The sequence below is a fragment of the Balaenoptera musculus genome, chromosome 8 (assembly GCF_009873245.2).
Source record: "Balaenoptera musculus isolate JJ_BM4_2016_0621 chromosome 8, mBalMus1.pri.v3, whole genome shotgun sequence".
NCBI lineage: Eukaryota > Metazoa > Chordata > Mammalia > Artiodactyla > Balaenopteridae > Balaenoptera > Balaenoptera musculus.
Genome location: NC_045792.1, coordinates 62,174,904 through 62,189,113, shown reverse-complemented (window position 1 = coordinate 62,189,113; position 14,210 = coordinate 62,174,904). Strand labels below are relative to the sequence as shown.

The following is a 14,210-nucleotide window of genomic DNA, read 5'->3' as shown; positions in this document are numbered from 1 at the left end:
CCAACAACACATCAAAAGGATCATACACCATGATCAAGTGGGATTTATCCCAGGGATGCAAGGATTTTTCAATATATGCAAACCAGTGTGATACACCAGATTAACAAATTGAAGGATAAAAACCGTATGATCATCTCAATAGATGCAGAAAAAGCTTTTGGCAAAATTCAACACCAATTTATGATAAAAACTCTCCAGAAAGTAGGCATAGAGGGGACCTACCTGAACTTAATAAAGGCCATATACAACAAACCCACAGCAAACATCATTCTCAATGGTGAAAAACTGAAAGCATTTCCTCTAAGATCAGGAACGGGACAAGGATGTCCACTCTCACCACTATTATTCAACATAGCTTTGGAAGTCCTAGCCACAGCAATCAGAGAAGAAAAAGAAATAAAAGGAATACAAATTGGAAAAGAAGAAGTAAAACTGTCACTGTTTGCAGATGACATGATAGTATACATAGAGAATCCTAAACATGCCACCAGAAAACTATTAGAGCTAATCAATGAATTTGGTAAAGTTGCAGGATACAAAATTAATGTGCAGAAATCTCTTGCATTCCTATACACTAATGATGAAAAATCTGAAAGAGAAATTAAGGAAACACTCTCATTTACCATTGCAACAAAAAGAATAAAATGCCTAGGAATTAACCTACCTAGGGAGACAAAAGACCTGTATGCAGAAAACTATAAGACACTGATGAAAGAAATTAAAGATGATACAAACAGATGGAGAGATATACCATGTTCTTGGATTGGAAGAATCAATATTGTGAAAATGACTATACTACCCAAAGCAATCTACAGATTCAATGTAATCCCTATCAAATTACCAATGGCATTTTTTACAGAACTAGGACAAAAAATCTTAAAATTTGTATGGAGACACAAAAGACCCCACATAGCCAAACCAGTTTTGAGGGCTAAAAACAGCTGGAGGAATCAGATTCCCTGACTTCAAACTATACCACAAAGCTACAGTAATCAAGACAAGGTGCTGGTGCAAAAAGATAAATATAGATCAATGGAACAGGATAGAAAGCCCAGAGATAAACCCACGCACCTGTGGTCAACTAATCTATGATAAAGGAGTCAAGGATATACAATGGAGAAAAGACAGTCTCTTCAAGTGGTGCTGGGAAAACTGGACAGCTACATGTAAAAGAATGAAATTAGAACACTCCCTGACACCATACATAAAAATAACTCAAAATGGATTAGAGACCTAAATGCAAGAGTGGACACTATAAAACTCTTAGAGGAAAATATGGTAAGAACACTCTTTGACATAAATCACAGCAAGATCTTTTTTGATCCACCTCCTAGAGTAATGGAAATAAAAACAAAAATAAACAAATGGGACCTAATGAAACTTAAACGCTTTTGCAAAGCAAAGGAAACTACAAACAAGACGAAAAGACAACCCTCAGAATGGGAGAAAATATTTGCAAACAAATCAACGGACAAAGGATTAATCTCCAAAATATATAAACAGCTCATGCAGCTCAATATTAATAAAACAAACAACCCAATCCAAAAATGGGCAGAAGACCTAAATAGACATTTTTCCAAAGAAGACATACACATGGCCAAGAAGCACATGAAAAGCTGCTCAACATCACTAATCATTAGAGAAAGCAAATCAAAGCTACAATGAGGTATCACCTCACACCAGTTAGAATGGGCATCATCAGAAAATCTACAAACAACAAATGCTGGAGAGGGTGTGGAGAAAAGGGAACCCTCTTGCACTGTTGGTGGGAATGTAAATTGATACAGCCACTATGGAGAACAGTATGGAGGTTCCTTAAAAAACTACAAATAGAACTACCATACGACCCAGCAATCCCACTACTGGGCATATACCCTGAGAAAACCATAGGCCAAAAAGAGTCATGTACCAAAATGTTCATTGCAGCTCTATTTACAATAGCCAGGACATGGAAGCAACCTAAATGTCCATCGACAGATGAATGGATAAAGCAGTTGTGGCACATATATACAATGGAATATTACTCAGCCATAAAAAGAAATGAAATGGAGGTATTTGTAATGAGGTGGATGGAGTTAGAGTCTGTCATACAGAGTGAAGTAAGTCAGAAAGAGAAAAACAAATACAGTATGCTAACACATATATACGGAATCTAAGGAAAAAAAAAAGGCCATGAAGAACCTAGTGGCAAGACGGGAATAAAGACACAGACCTACCAGAGAATGGACTTGAGGATATGGGGAGGGGGTGGGGTGAGATGTGACAGGGTAAGAGAGTGTCATGGACATATATACACTACCAAATGTAAAATAGATAGCTAGTGGGAAGCAGCCGCTTAGCACAGGGAGATTAGCTCGGTGCTTTGTGACCACCTAGAGGGGTGGGACGGGGAGGGTGGGAGGGAGGGAGATGCAAGAGGGAAGAGAAATGGGAACATATTGTATATGTATAACTGATCCACTTTGTTATAAAGCAGAAGCTAACACACCATTGTAAGGCAATTATACTTCAATAAAGATGTTTAAAAAAAAAAAAAAAAGGAAAAAAAAAAAAAAGACACATGCACCCCAATGTTCATTGCAGCACTATTTACAATAGCCAGGTCATGGAAGCAACCTAAATGCCCATCAACAGACTAATGGATAAAGAAGATGTGGCACATATATACAGTGGAATATTACTCAGCCATAAAAAGGAATGGAATTGGGTCATTTGTAGAGACGTGGATGAATGTAGAGACTGTCATACAGAGCAAAGTAAGTCAGAAATAGAAAAACAAATATCGTATATTAACGCATATATGTGGAACCCAGAAGAATGGTACATATGAACTGGTTTGCAGGGCAGAAATTGAGACACAGATGTAGAGAACAAACGTATGGACACCAAGTGGGGAAAGCGGCGGGGGTGGGGAGTGTAAAATAAATAAACTCAAAATGGATTAAAGACCTAAATGTAAGGCCAGACACTATAAAACTCTTAGAGGAAAACATAGGTAGAACACTCTATGACATAAATCACAGCAAGATCCTTTTTGACCCACCTCCTAGAGAAATGGAAATAAAAACAAAAATAAACAAATGGGATCTAATGGAACTTAAAAGCTTTTGCACAGCAAAGGAAACCATAAACAAGACGAAAAGACAACCCTCAGAATGGGAGAAAATATTTGCAGATGAAGCAACTGACAAAGGATTAATCTCCAAAATATACAAGCAGCTCATGCAGCTCAGTATCAAAAAACAAACAACCCAATCCAAAAATGGGCAGAAGCCCTAAATAGACATTTCTCTAAAGAAGATATACAGATTGTCAACAAACACATGAAAGGTTACTCAACATCACTAATCATTAGAGAAATGCAAATGAAAACTACAATGAAGTACCACCTCACACCAGTCAGAATGGCCATTATCCCAAAATCTACAAACAGTAAATGATGGAGAGGGTGTGGAGAAAAAGGAACCCTCTTGCAGTGTTTGTGGGAATGTAAATTGATGCAGCCACTATGGAGAACAATATGGAGGTTCCTTAAAAAACTAAAAATAGAACTACCATATGACCCAGCAATCCCACTACTGGGCATATACCCTGGGCATATACCCTGGGCATAATTCAAAGAGTCATTTACCACAGTGTTCATTGCAGCTCTATTTACAACAGCCAGGACATGGAAGCAACCTAAGTGTCCATCGACAGATGAATGGATAAAGAAGATGGGGCACATATATACAATGGAATATTACTCAGCCATAAAAAGAAACAAAATTGAGTTATTTGTAGTGAGGTGGATGGACCTAGAGTCTGTCATACAGAGTGAAGCAAGTCAGAAAGAGAAAAACAAACACCATATGATAACACATATATATGGAATCAAAAAAAAAAAGGGGGGGGTTCTCATGAACCCAGGGGCAGGCCAGGAATAAAGATGCTGATGTAGACTTGAGGACACAGGGAAGGGGAAGGTTAAGTTGGGATGAAGTGAGAAAGTAGCATTGACATATACACACTACTAAATGTAAAATAGATAGCTAGTGGGAAGCAGCTGCATTGCACAGGGAGATCAGCTCAGTGCTTTGTGACCACCTGGAGGGGTGGAATAGGGAGGGTAAGAGGGAGATGCAAGAGGGAGGGAATATGGGGATATATACATACCTATGGCTGATTCACTTTGTTGTGCAGCAGAAAGTAGCACAACATTGTGAAGCAATTATACTCCAATAAAGATGTTAAAAAAAATAATAAAATTGACAGTATAAAAAAAAAGTACTCGTCAGTCTGTGTCAATGTCAGTGATACAGTGATAATATGACTTACTGAGAAATTGAGGGAAAAACTAAAGGAAATGCTTTCTGAACAGAGCTAAGAAAAAGATAACTATTTTTTGATCAACAAAATAATCTGTCTTAAAAATGGGAAATTTAATTAAAGATTATTTGCAAGTTTGTGGATAAATATATATATATATCTGTAGTAAAATTTGAAGGCTATGGTAAGCATTCTTTTAGGAGTACTGCTTATAATGAAGGAACTCAGCTACATTTTAAATAAACCTTTACATTATGAACACTTCTTTCATTTTCTTATAAAAAGTACTTTAAAATCAGTATTCTCAATGCATGTATAAAATGACGCCTTACACTTCTGACATGGGACTTTTCTGCACCTGTAGAGAGAAAGCACTATTTTTCCTAAACAGGCTGTTATTTGCAAATCTACTCTACTGCTCTGAGTCACTGATGGTTACAGGCTTTTATATTTAACCTGAAATGCAAAGCATTTTTTTCCAAGGCCTAAAGTAAAATCGTTTTGCATAGTGCATAAGGGTACATTCTGAGTTTTCTTTGTTTTGCTACATATACTTGAAAAACAAGGTCAAGCATTTGTTAAAAAGGATGAGTGTGTGTGTGTGTGTGTGTGTGTGTGTGTGTGTGCACGCACCTGCGCGCATTAGCATCAATTGCATTCTTTTTTCCCTCTACCTGTCTGGAGGGTACTCCTTATGTACCTTTTCCAGTGCTCACCATTATGAGTTTTAATCACAGCAGGAGAATTTTTTCATACGACTTTGATGAAAGGTCATACTTATTGGGCCGAGTTTATTTATTTCTGTCTAATAATCTTAGAATATGCTGTGTGTATTACCTGGGATAAATACAAGTACAGCATTTAGGAATTTTGTATCTACTCACAAATGAGATTGGCCTGTAAGAACTCCTCCCTTTTCTAGAACACTGCCATGATCTGATTTTGGTTGTTCTAACTGAATGAAATGAATTGGATGGCTTTCATTGCTATGAAACAATTTACATATATGGGAATCATCTATTCACTAAAAGTAGGAAAGAAATCTGGCATAGAACTTCCTGAATGAAATGATAAATGCTATGAATAAAAATAAAGCAAAGTAAGGGGATAGAGTGAATGGGTCTGCTGTTTCAGATGAGGTGGTTAGAAGAGGTCTCTTAGATGAGCAGAAATCAGCATGAGGTGAGGGAACAAGTCATGCAAATGTCTGAGGGAAGAGCATCCTAGCAGAGGAAGTGGAAGGGCCAAAGCCACAAGAAGGGAGCATGCTTGGCATATGCAAGGAACAGCAAGGAGACAGGTGTATCTAGAGCAAAGGAGAGAATGGTAAGATTTGAAATCTGAGAGGGAGGGAGGGAGGGTTCGGTTTATTTGGGAAGACAAGATTCAACAGAACCTACATTTCTTTTTCATTTCTGTTCATCTTAAATTTTGTCCCTTAATCATGTTTTTCTCTTTTTGATTCGACTGCTCACGTGGTATATTTTTTATCCTTTCTTTTTCTGTTTTTAATAAAGTTTAATAAAGTTTTCTTTTAAGTACAACTTTGCTTTCATTCTGTAAGGTTCATGGTCAAAAGTCACATGGCCATCTCCAAGCTGCAAGGGACGCTAGGAAATGGAGGATTTTAATTAGCATACTGCTGTCCCAGACAAAAATCAGGATTCTGTTAATAAGGAAGAATGGGGGAATAAATATTGGATAAACTACTAGCAATATCTTTCATAAAATCCTATGGGCCTGGGAGATTTTCCTGTAGATTCCCATGCTATACAGATTGTTACAAAGCATTGCGAGATGGAAAAGATACCCAATTTATTTTATAAAGCTGCCAGGATCTTGTATCAAAACCTGACAAAGATGAGTGAAAAGGAAAATTATAGACCAGTTTAACTTATGAATATAACTGTGAAAAGTCAAAATACAAACATTTCAACTTTTCAGCACATTGAAAGAATCATCCATCATGATCATGTAGGGTTCATACTATAAATGTAAGAATGCTTTAATATTAGGAAAGCTTTTAATACAATACAGCATATCAAAAGATCTAATAAGAAAAAATATGGTAATCACAATAGATAAAGATTTGATCGTTAGCCCTTGTTTCTGATTAGAAAATCAGTCTTAGACAATTAAAACTAGAAATATATTTCTTTAATGAAATAAAGATATCTAACTCCTATTGTGGTCAAGTTTATTCCAGTACAAAGAACAAAGGTATAGTTCATATACCCCTGCCTTATCAATCTATGACTTCAAAATACACTTTTAAGTAATACCTGTAGTAGGATGGCACAAAACCATAATGATGTACTCCCAGTAACTTCTGGAAGTTTCTCAAAGTATTCTCTTTCATGTGCTGCAGAACACATCCCCCTCCTTCCTCAGCTCACATCTCTGACTTGCCACCATACAGCTGCAATAACTCTAGTTAGGTAGAATGATGGGCGTACCTGTTCTTCACTCAGGGAAAAATAGCACCCACTAGTTCCTGTTTTTCTATTTGAGAATAAAAATGAGGATACTTCTAATATTGCCTTTGAACTTTTAGAATTAGATAGTTTTATAAAATCAAATTATCTACTCCTTTGTGAAGTGTGTGATATGGCTTTGCTCTGCTAATAAGTAGACTAAGGCTTATTAACTTCTGAAACCACAGTAGTGTACGTTTTATATCAGTATTTTTAAGTCTTTTTTGTTTTTACCACAACCCACATTAAGAAATACATTTTAAACTGTGACCAAGTGTACACACACGCACATACACACATTCTGTACATTCATATCTATATAATTTTTTTTAAGTTTCACAAAACTTACCAAGGATCAATGCAAAATACTCTCATATATATCTATTCTATTCTGCTTCATTTAAAAAAAATTGATATCAACCCACCAAATTTCCTTAGACCATGCTTTTTTAGCAGTTTTATGATTGTGTACAGAGGGTGATTCTTTTGACTCTTAAGTAAATAAAATGTCTGGAGTTCAAGAATTCAATTTTGGAAGATGAGAATGTATTGGTTTTTAGAAATATGTTATAATTTTGTTGTAAATATTAACTTTCATGTATAGGCAGGATGCTTTTGGTGCTAGTTGCTAGTTTTTCTTTGATTTCTAGGAGGGTGATTGGATAAGAAAGAATTTTCTAAATGGTGATTTCTTTTCTACCTGCAGCTCTCACGTGTGACTGGAAGTCTAGTGCATCATTAACCTAAGGACCTCACCACTTGGAAGTTACAGTTTTCGCCATCAGCTTACCTTACCCTTTTTGGTCTGGTTCTTTTCCTCAAGCAGTGGAAACATCTTTCTTTCAAGTTGCTTTTGTTGAAGAGTTAAGCAAATGGCTGATAGCAGCTGTGGTAAAAAATCCACAAAATGCCCCAACTGTTCATCTGCTTCTCAGAAAAATGTACTTTGTGTATGTTCTTGTAAAACAAAGCTTTCTCCAGTGTCAGTGGTGGAAATGTCACAGACATCGAGCATTGGTAGTTCAGAATTTATATTTTCACCAGAGAGAAAAAAAGAAAGACAAACCAGCAAAGATATTACCTCTGGAAAAGATTTGGTAAATATTGAAGATTGTACATCTCAACACAAGTGGATGTCCCGTTCCCTGATCCCATCCCTAGATTCATCCATATCCCATGGACCCTTGTCAGCCAATTCATTGCCTTCTTAACTATTAAAGTAACATTTCTTTCTTACATAAGAGGTGAGAAAAGTTGGTTGGTAATTTCTTTTACGCTATTTCCAACCACTGCCCAAATTAATGATTTCTCAGGATTATGAATAATTCAGAATGTTATTCCAGCTTCTTTTTTAAAAAATGGTGTATATGGAAATGAATTGGTTTTCAAATTGAATTAAATCTGAATTTGGGGGCATTTTCTTCAATTGATGCAGAATGAGATTTATGGTTGTGGTTAAATATAGTGTGGTTATTACTTAAGACAGTTCCTGGTTATCTAGATGGAATATCAAGTATACCTTACAAAGTTGACTTGCATTAGTTACAATCTATGACTACCCAGTTGGACGGGTTTTGGTATATTCGCCTTTATAGTGAAGAGGCACTGTGGAAGATTGTCATTGATATAGCACAACTTTGGAGACAGCAGTAAGTTTAAGAAAAGTTAGGTTCTCAGCCCTCAAATTTGTACCTTTTTCACATTTTCACCCTAAACTGTTATTTCTGATTTGTATTATGGTATAGTTTTTGCCATATAGGTGTCTCTGAGTGAATTATTGCTATGTTATCTTCATTCAAAGCATATTTTGTGAATGTCTGGCCAGTAATTTTTTGTGTATAACCTATTTGAGATGATTGTTATGTCTTGAAACAAGGGTGATTGAGAAAGCTGTGAAGTTGCCTTCTCTTGTGATGTTAAAGATTTTAAGTCCTGATTTATCTTCTATGCAAGTCATCATGTAGACTTGCGTGGATTCAGGAGATTAGATTGAATAACTTCTTAAGGCCTCTTTTAGCCTAATGAGTGAATGAATTATATAGGGCTTAGAATTTGAAAAAAACAGTAAACTATCTTGTACACAGTAAATATCTTGACACACATTAAAGATTTGTCAGATTATTATATCTTAAAGTTAATATTATAATTTCTTTTTGGTCCAAGCCCTCAAAAACCTCAAATGTAGAGAGAAAATCATCTCAACAACAGTGGGGTCGAGGCAACTTTACAGAAGGAAAAGTTCCTCACATAAGGATGGACAATGGAGCTGCTATTCAGGTATATAGAGAGCAAACTGAAGCTACTAGAAATTTTCCGGTTTCTTCTAAGTCAGTGTTAATGGCAAAAATGATTTAAAAGTAAGTCTCTAAGGAAAGGAAAGAGGAAACTTACCATTTTTAAGTATGTCAAAGTCTTTACTAAAGAAAATGCAGATTAATTATTTTTTCTGTTCATAGAGGTGCAAATGGACTTTAATAATTAAAGTGGAGAGCATTTTTATTAGACAAAATGAGAACATTTTGGTCTCCAGGTCTTGCCTGTTGCTGAGGGCAGTTGTGGAGTCTTTGTATAGACTTATTCAAGATGCAGACAGAGACCAGGTGACTTAGATGGTTTGGCTGTTCACTTCTTTGATGACCAGTAGTGAGGCTAGAATTTCCCTCATGGGCCCCTCCATATTTTTCCAGCCTGTGATTGAGTGAATACCAATATTATTCTTCCCAGGATTCTAATTCTTATATACAAATATGACTTAAATTTTAGTACCATTTTAGAAATTAAAATGTGTTCCTTTAACACCAGATTAAAGGAACTGCAACAAGAACAACTACAAGAAGAAAATTGTGTTAATGTTAAATAACTTTAAAAAATTGCTTTAAGAAATATTTGGCAATTTACTTGAAGAGATCAGAAAAACTTTCTGAGAACTTCTGACCTGAAAAGTTTAAATCTTCCCCTGTAAACAAAAGACCTGAATTTTTAAAAAATCCACAAATTTACTGAGTTTTAAATTTAACCATAAGAGCTTTTATAAAAGCAAAATGTATGCGTTTTGAAAAATTAGGAAAATATAGATAGAAAAGTGAAGAAGATAAAAATCATGAGCCAGACATAACCAATTTTAACATTTGTTATCTTTACTTCATTTTTCTAGCCATGTATAAGTCTTACCCTATTTTTTATTTTTGTTTTTTTCCTGGTTTAAATTGTAAAAGATTTCAAATATACACATATTTTTAAGAAATAACATTAAATGGTATAGGGGAAGTTTCTTTTCCCCCATTAAATAGACAGGCTCATTTTGAAGATATCAAACATTTCAGAAGAGTATAAAAAAGGAAGTTACAGTCATCCAAAGTTCTACTACCTAATGATAACTATTCTTAATATTTAGATGAACAACTTTCCAGACATCAATGTAAGCACCTCCACATATACAGATTTTTCGTAATGGGATCATATCATGCATGCTTTCACACTCTATACTATATCATGGACTTCTTATATGTCAATAAAAAGAGATCTATGTTACCATTGTAATAGCATCCTCTTAAAATTATTACAAACAAGAAGTCATTTTCTCCTTATTTTCATCACTATGTAATGATGCCAAAGCAGTTAGTTGAAGAAACAGATTAATTTATAAACAACTAGTTGGGCAGTTGGACTATTTTTCTACCCATTCTTCATTTTAAAAATCCTATAAACGGTATTAAAATACTGTGTCCAAATTGTGGTTCTATATGTCTAGAGATAAAATGAGAGGTTAATTTTTAAAGGACAAGAAAAGTTGGGGAAGTGGTTAGGGACTATTGAGATTATTTTGTTCTGTGGGAATGAAAGGTTTAAGTTGAGATTTAACTCATTTTACATAGTGTATAGTTGGGAGTTGCAGGTACATATAATAAAATGTTTTGTCTTATTTTAATCATCTTAGTTTTTTGACTTTGATTCTCACTATCAAGTGGTAATGGGAAGAGGGAAAAGCCAAAGTAATTATAAGTCATCAGAAGGCAGTGTCCTGGGGACAATCCCCTGGACAGGATGTGCCCTGCCTGAGTGGGAGTCACCATTCACAACATTCAAGACCTCAGATCTGGAGCTCCTCCTCCAGGGTTCAACTTCATGTACCCAGTCTTTCACTTCTCTCAAATATGCATATGTATAGGTTCCTGACTGGCTGGCTTGCTGACTAGATTGATTTATTGATTCAGTTCATTTACCAGCTCACTCATTCATTCCACATTTGCACTGCTGTTCCTTTGAAATGCCTTCCTTGCTTTGATTGGATTATAGAAAAATATTCTCAATTATTTTTTCTTGCCTTGGTTCCCTCACATGCCTATCTCAGAAGCCATGTCTTTCATAACGTTTTCCCTTATTCTCCCAGTATTTTAGCTCTGGTCTCTGGCCCCAGTGTCATTTTGTATTTTTTTTTAACTTAAGATTTTATGACTTAAGTAATAATCTTGTCTTTTGAGTAGATTACAAATTATGAGAAAACAGGAATTATGTTTTATCCATCTTTGTAACCCCCAAAGTATGTATCACAAGGAAATATCCAAGGAAAATCTAACATGTTGAAGCTGAACATTTCTTTTCTTTTCTTTTCTTCTCTTCTCTTCTTTCTTTTCCTTTCTGTCTCTCCCCTTTCCTCCCTCTGTCTCTTTTTTCTTTCCCTTTCCTTCTTTCCTTTCTTCCTCCCTCCCTTCCCCTTCTCTTCCCTCCCTTCCCTTCTTCCTTCTCCCTTCTCCCTTTTCCTCCCATGCACTAAGCATGAATATTTTGCCTACAAGGTTTCAGGCAGGCTTTTTAAAGGATACAAAAGAAACAGCTTCATAAGGTGTTTCTAGACCATCTTGGAAGGAAAAAAATGAGCCAAATTGTTTGTAAGCAAGAGAGTAATAATAGTGTTTGAGGACCAATGCATACATGTTGAAGGAAGTCAAAGGAACAATTACCACAGTGCAGAGTTAGGCAGAGAAGCCCTTCATAAGGAGGTAAGTAATTAGTTGGATACGGATCTTCTTTTACAAAAGTAAGAAAGGAATGTAAGCAGTAGAAAACATAAAGTCTAGCAGTAATTTACCTGTTGCATGATGAAGATGAAAGTAGTCACGCAGAGGGAACGTGGCATCTCTAAGGCAGGCTTTGGCTGGCTAACCCAACAGAGGCTTCCCCCAGCAGCGTTAGCTCAGGTGTTCTCTCCTGTTCTAGTCCCTGTGCATCATGGGTCGAGAAACTCTTGTTACTGCCCTGGAGTTGATTCAGATCAAGGAGACTGACTCCCTCCAACCAAATTCACAAGAAATGAAAGTGTAAATGAGTTACCTGCTTGTTATTTTACAACATGAAGTGGAATGCTGGTATTGTCAAGACCCACGCATTGTCTTTGTAAGCAGAAGTAAACCGATAAGCAGAAGGATCCTTGGTCTGGATAGTGTTACTGTGGATGGTTTTTATTTTTTTTACAGTGCTGATTTATATTAATATTTTGGTCATATATTCCTTTTCCTAAAACAAAAGGAAATAAAACAACAAAAGTGATTTTTTTAATAGAAACAGTGACGATAAAGAAAAAGGGTTACTTGGTAAACAGGAAAGCAGTTGTTCAGTGGTTAATATGTGTTGATTTTATAGTGTAGCTCTCAGAGTTTGGTGATAATTTTTTGGTTGAATGTATCTTATACACACACATATATATTTGCATGTATGTATTAATATTCCATTCCTCCTTTTTCTTATGAAGACATTTCATTAATATTGTAGTTTAGAAGAGGTTCATTTTTTATGCTTTTGAAGTTTTTTACATTTCTTTGTAAGGATTTGTATGGTTTTCCTCTAAAGGATATTTAATAAAATTCATCAAAACTTATTTTTGTTTAATTAAGATGTGTTTATTAATATTGAAGCAAATATGGGGTGTCTTCTATTTGATTTTACCCTGGAGCAGAATCACTCTTCCCTTGGGTGGATACCTATCAGTATTATATGTTTATTTGTAATCCTGATGAATGGCAGAGAGAGACAAAGGAACTCATATTTTTTATCCAGGAAATCTATACCTTTGGAAGAATATTGGGACAAGGGAGCTTTGGAATGGTCATTGAAGCTATTGACAAGGAAACAGAAACTAAGTGGGCAATTAAAAAAGTGAGCAAAGAAAAGGTAAGGCATATCAGCAGCATCCTACTGAGGGCACAGTGCCAGTGCAAGGTGGGGTAGGCAGTACAGTTTTTCACACTAACACAGCTGACCCTGAGGGCCAGGGCCTAGGCTGTTCCCCTGGAGAAATGTGGATATTTCTCTAGCCTTCTGGGATGGGAACAGTTCTTAAACTCAAGTAGACAGGTACTAAAAAGCAAATGAAAGGATTAACTAACATAACCAGCACAACCAAATATAGGTAAAGTTTACCAGAGTGAGCTGAAGGTGAGGGCTGATCATCAGTATGTGTAGATGTAGGGCTGTGGGCTAGCGATGTCTTAGTGAGAAGTGGGTCCGGTAGTCTCTCCTGATGTGGTTCTGATATACTTTGTCCCTATCTTTGCCTTTCCTTTGATTCCCTATTTCCTCATTGGTAGCTAACTCTGTTTATTCATCCTACCTACTCTTTCAGTTTGAACCACTTTTCCCCCAACTATCTTCTGTACTGTTTACTTGTAAGCACTGTATGTCTCACTAGATTTCATTGGAGTGAAGAATGACTGGGCTTCTTTTCAAGGGAGAATCTAAGTCCTCAAGCTTTATATCTGATCGTTTCATCAACTTTAAAACACTTTCTATGCCCAAGGAAAAACAAAAGACAACATTAGGTGTTTTTCCCTTGGATTTGCGATGATAAATATTACACTTACAAAAGGAAATAGTAGGTTTTATGTATTCTTTAAAACAAGCCATAGGAAATTACATACCATTTCCCCCTAAAGTTTAATAAAGTAACATTAAATCTTAATAAAGGGAGATCCAGAGCCCTTCTAGAAATCTTTAGAATTAACTAAATGAATTGTCGGGGCTTCCCTGCTGGCACAGTGGTTGAGAATCCGCCTGCCAATGCAGGGGACATGGGTTCTATCCCTGGTCCGGGAAGATCCCACATGCCGCAGAGCAACTAAGCCCGTGTGGCACAACTACCGGGCCTGCGCTGTAGAGCCCATGAGCCACGACTACTGAGCCCACGTGCCGCAACTACTGAAGCCCGTGTGCCTAGAGCCCGTGCTCCACAACAAGAGAAGCCACCACAATGAGAAGCCCGCGCACCGCAACAAAGAGTAGCCCCCGCTCGCTGCAACTAGAGAAAGCCTGCACGCAGCAATGAAGACCCAACCCAGCCAAAAATAAATAAATAAATACATTTATTTAAAAAAAAAAAAACGAAATGGGATTTTATTTCCTTTGCTCCTTTGGTGTCAGATAGGGTTAGGGGTC

At 36.3% G+C, this 14,210-nt stretch overlaps 1 protein-coding gene across 6 annotated transcripts in view; it reads left to right on the top strand.

Annotated features, from left to right (window-relative positions):
• STK33 (serine/threonine kinase 33) overlaps positions 1-14,210 on the top strand; it is a 184,174-nt gene that overhangs the window by 99,591 nt on the left and 70,373 nt on the right. For 2 of the 6 annotated variants that reach the window (XM_036860125.1, XM_036860122.1), the window contains exons 1-3: positions 7,607-7,879; positions 8,946-9,059; positions 12,837-12,950. In XM_036860125.1, coding sequence (XP_036716020.1) covers positions 7,655-7,879; positions 8,946-9,059; positions 12,837-12,950 — 453 coding nt within the window. In that variant the 5' untranslated portion in view covers positions 7,607-7,654. Of the gene's footprint in view, positions 1-7,488; positions 7,880-8,945; positions 9,060-11,749; positions 11,783-12,836; positions 12,951-14,210 lie in introns of those variants that run through there. The other 4 variants (XM_036860126.1, XM_036860123.1, XM_036860124.1 and 1 more) reach the window with 3 other exon arrangements.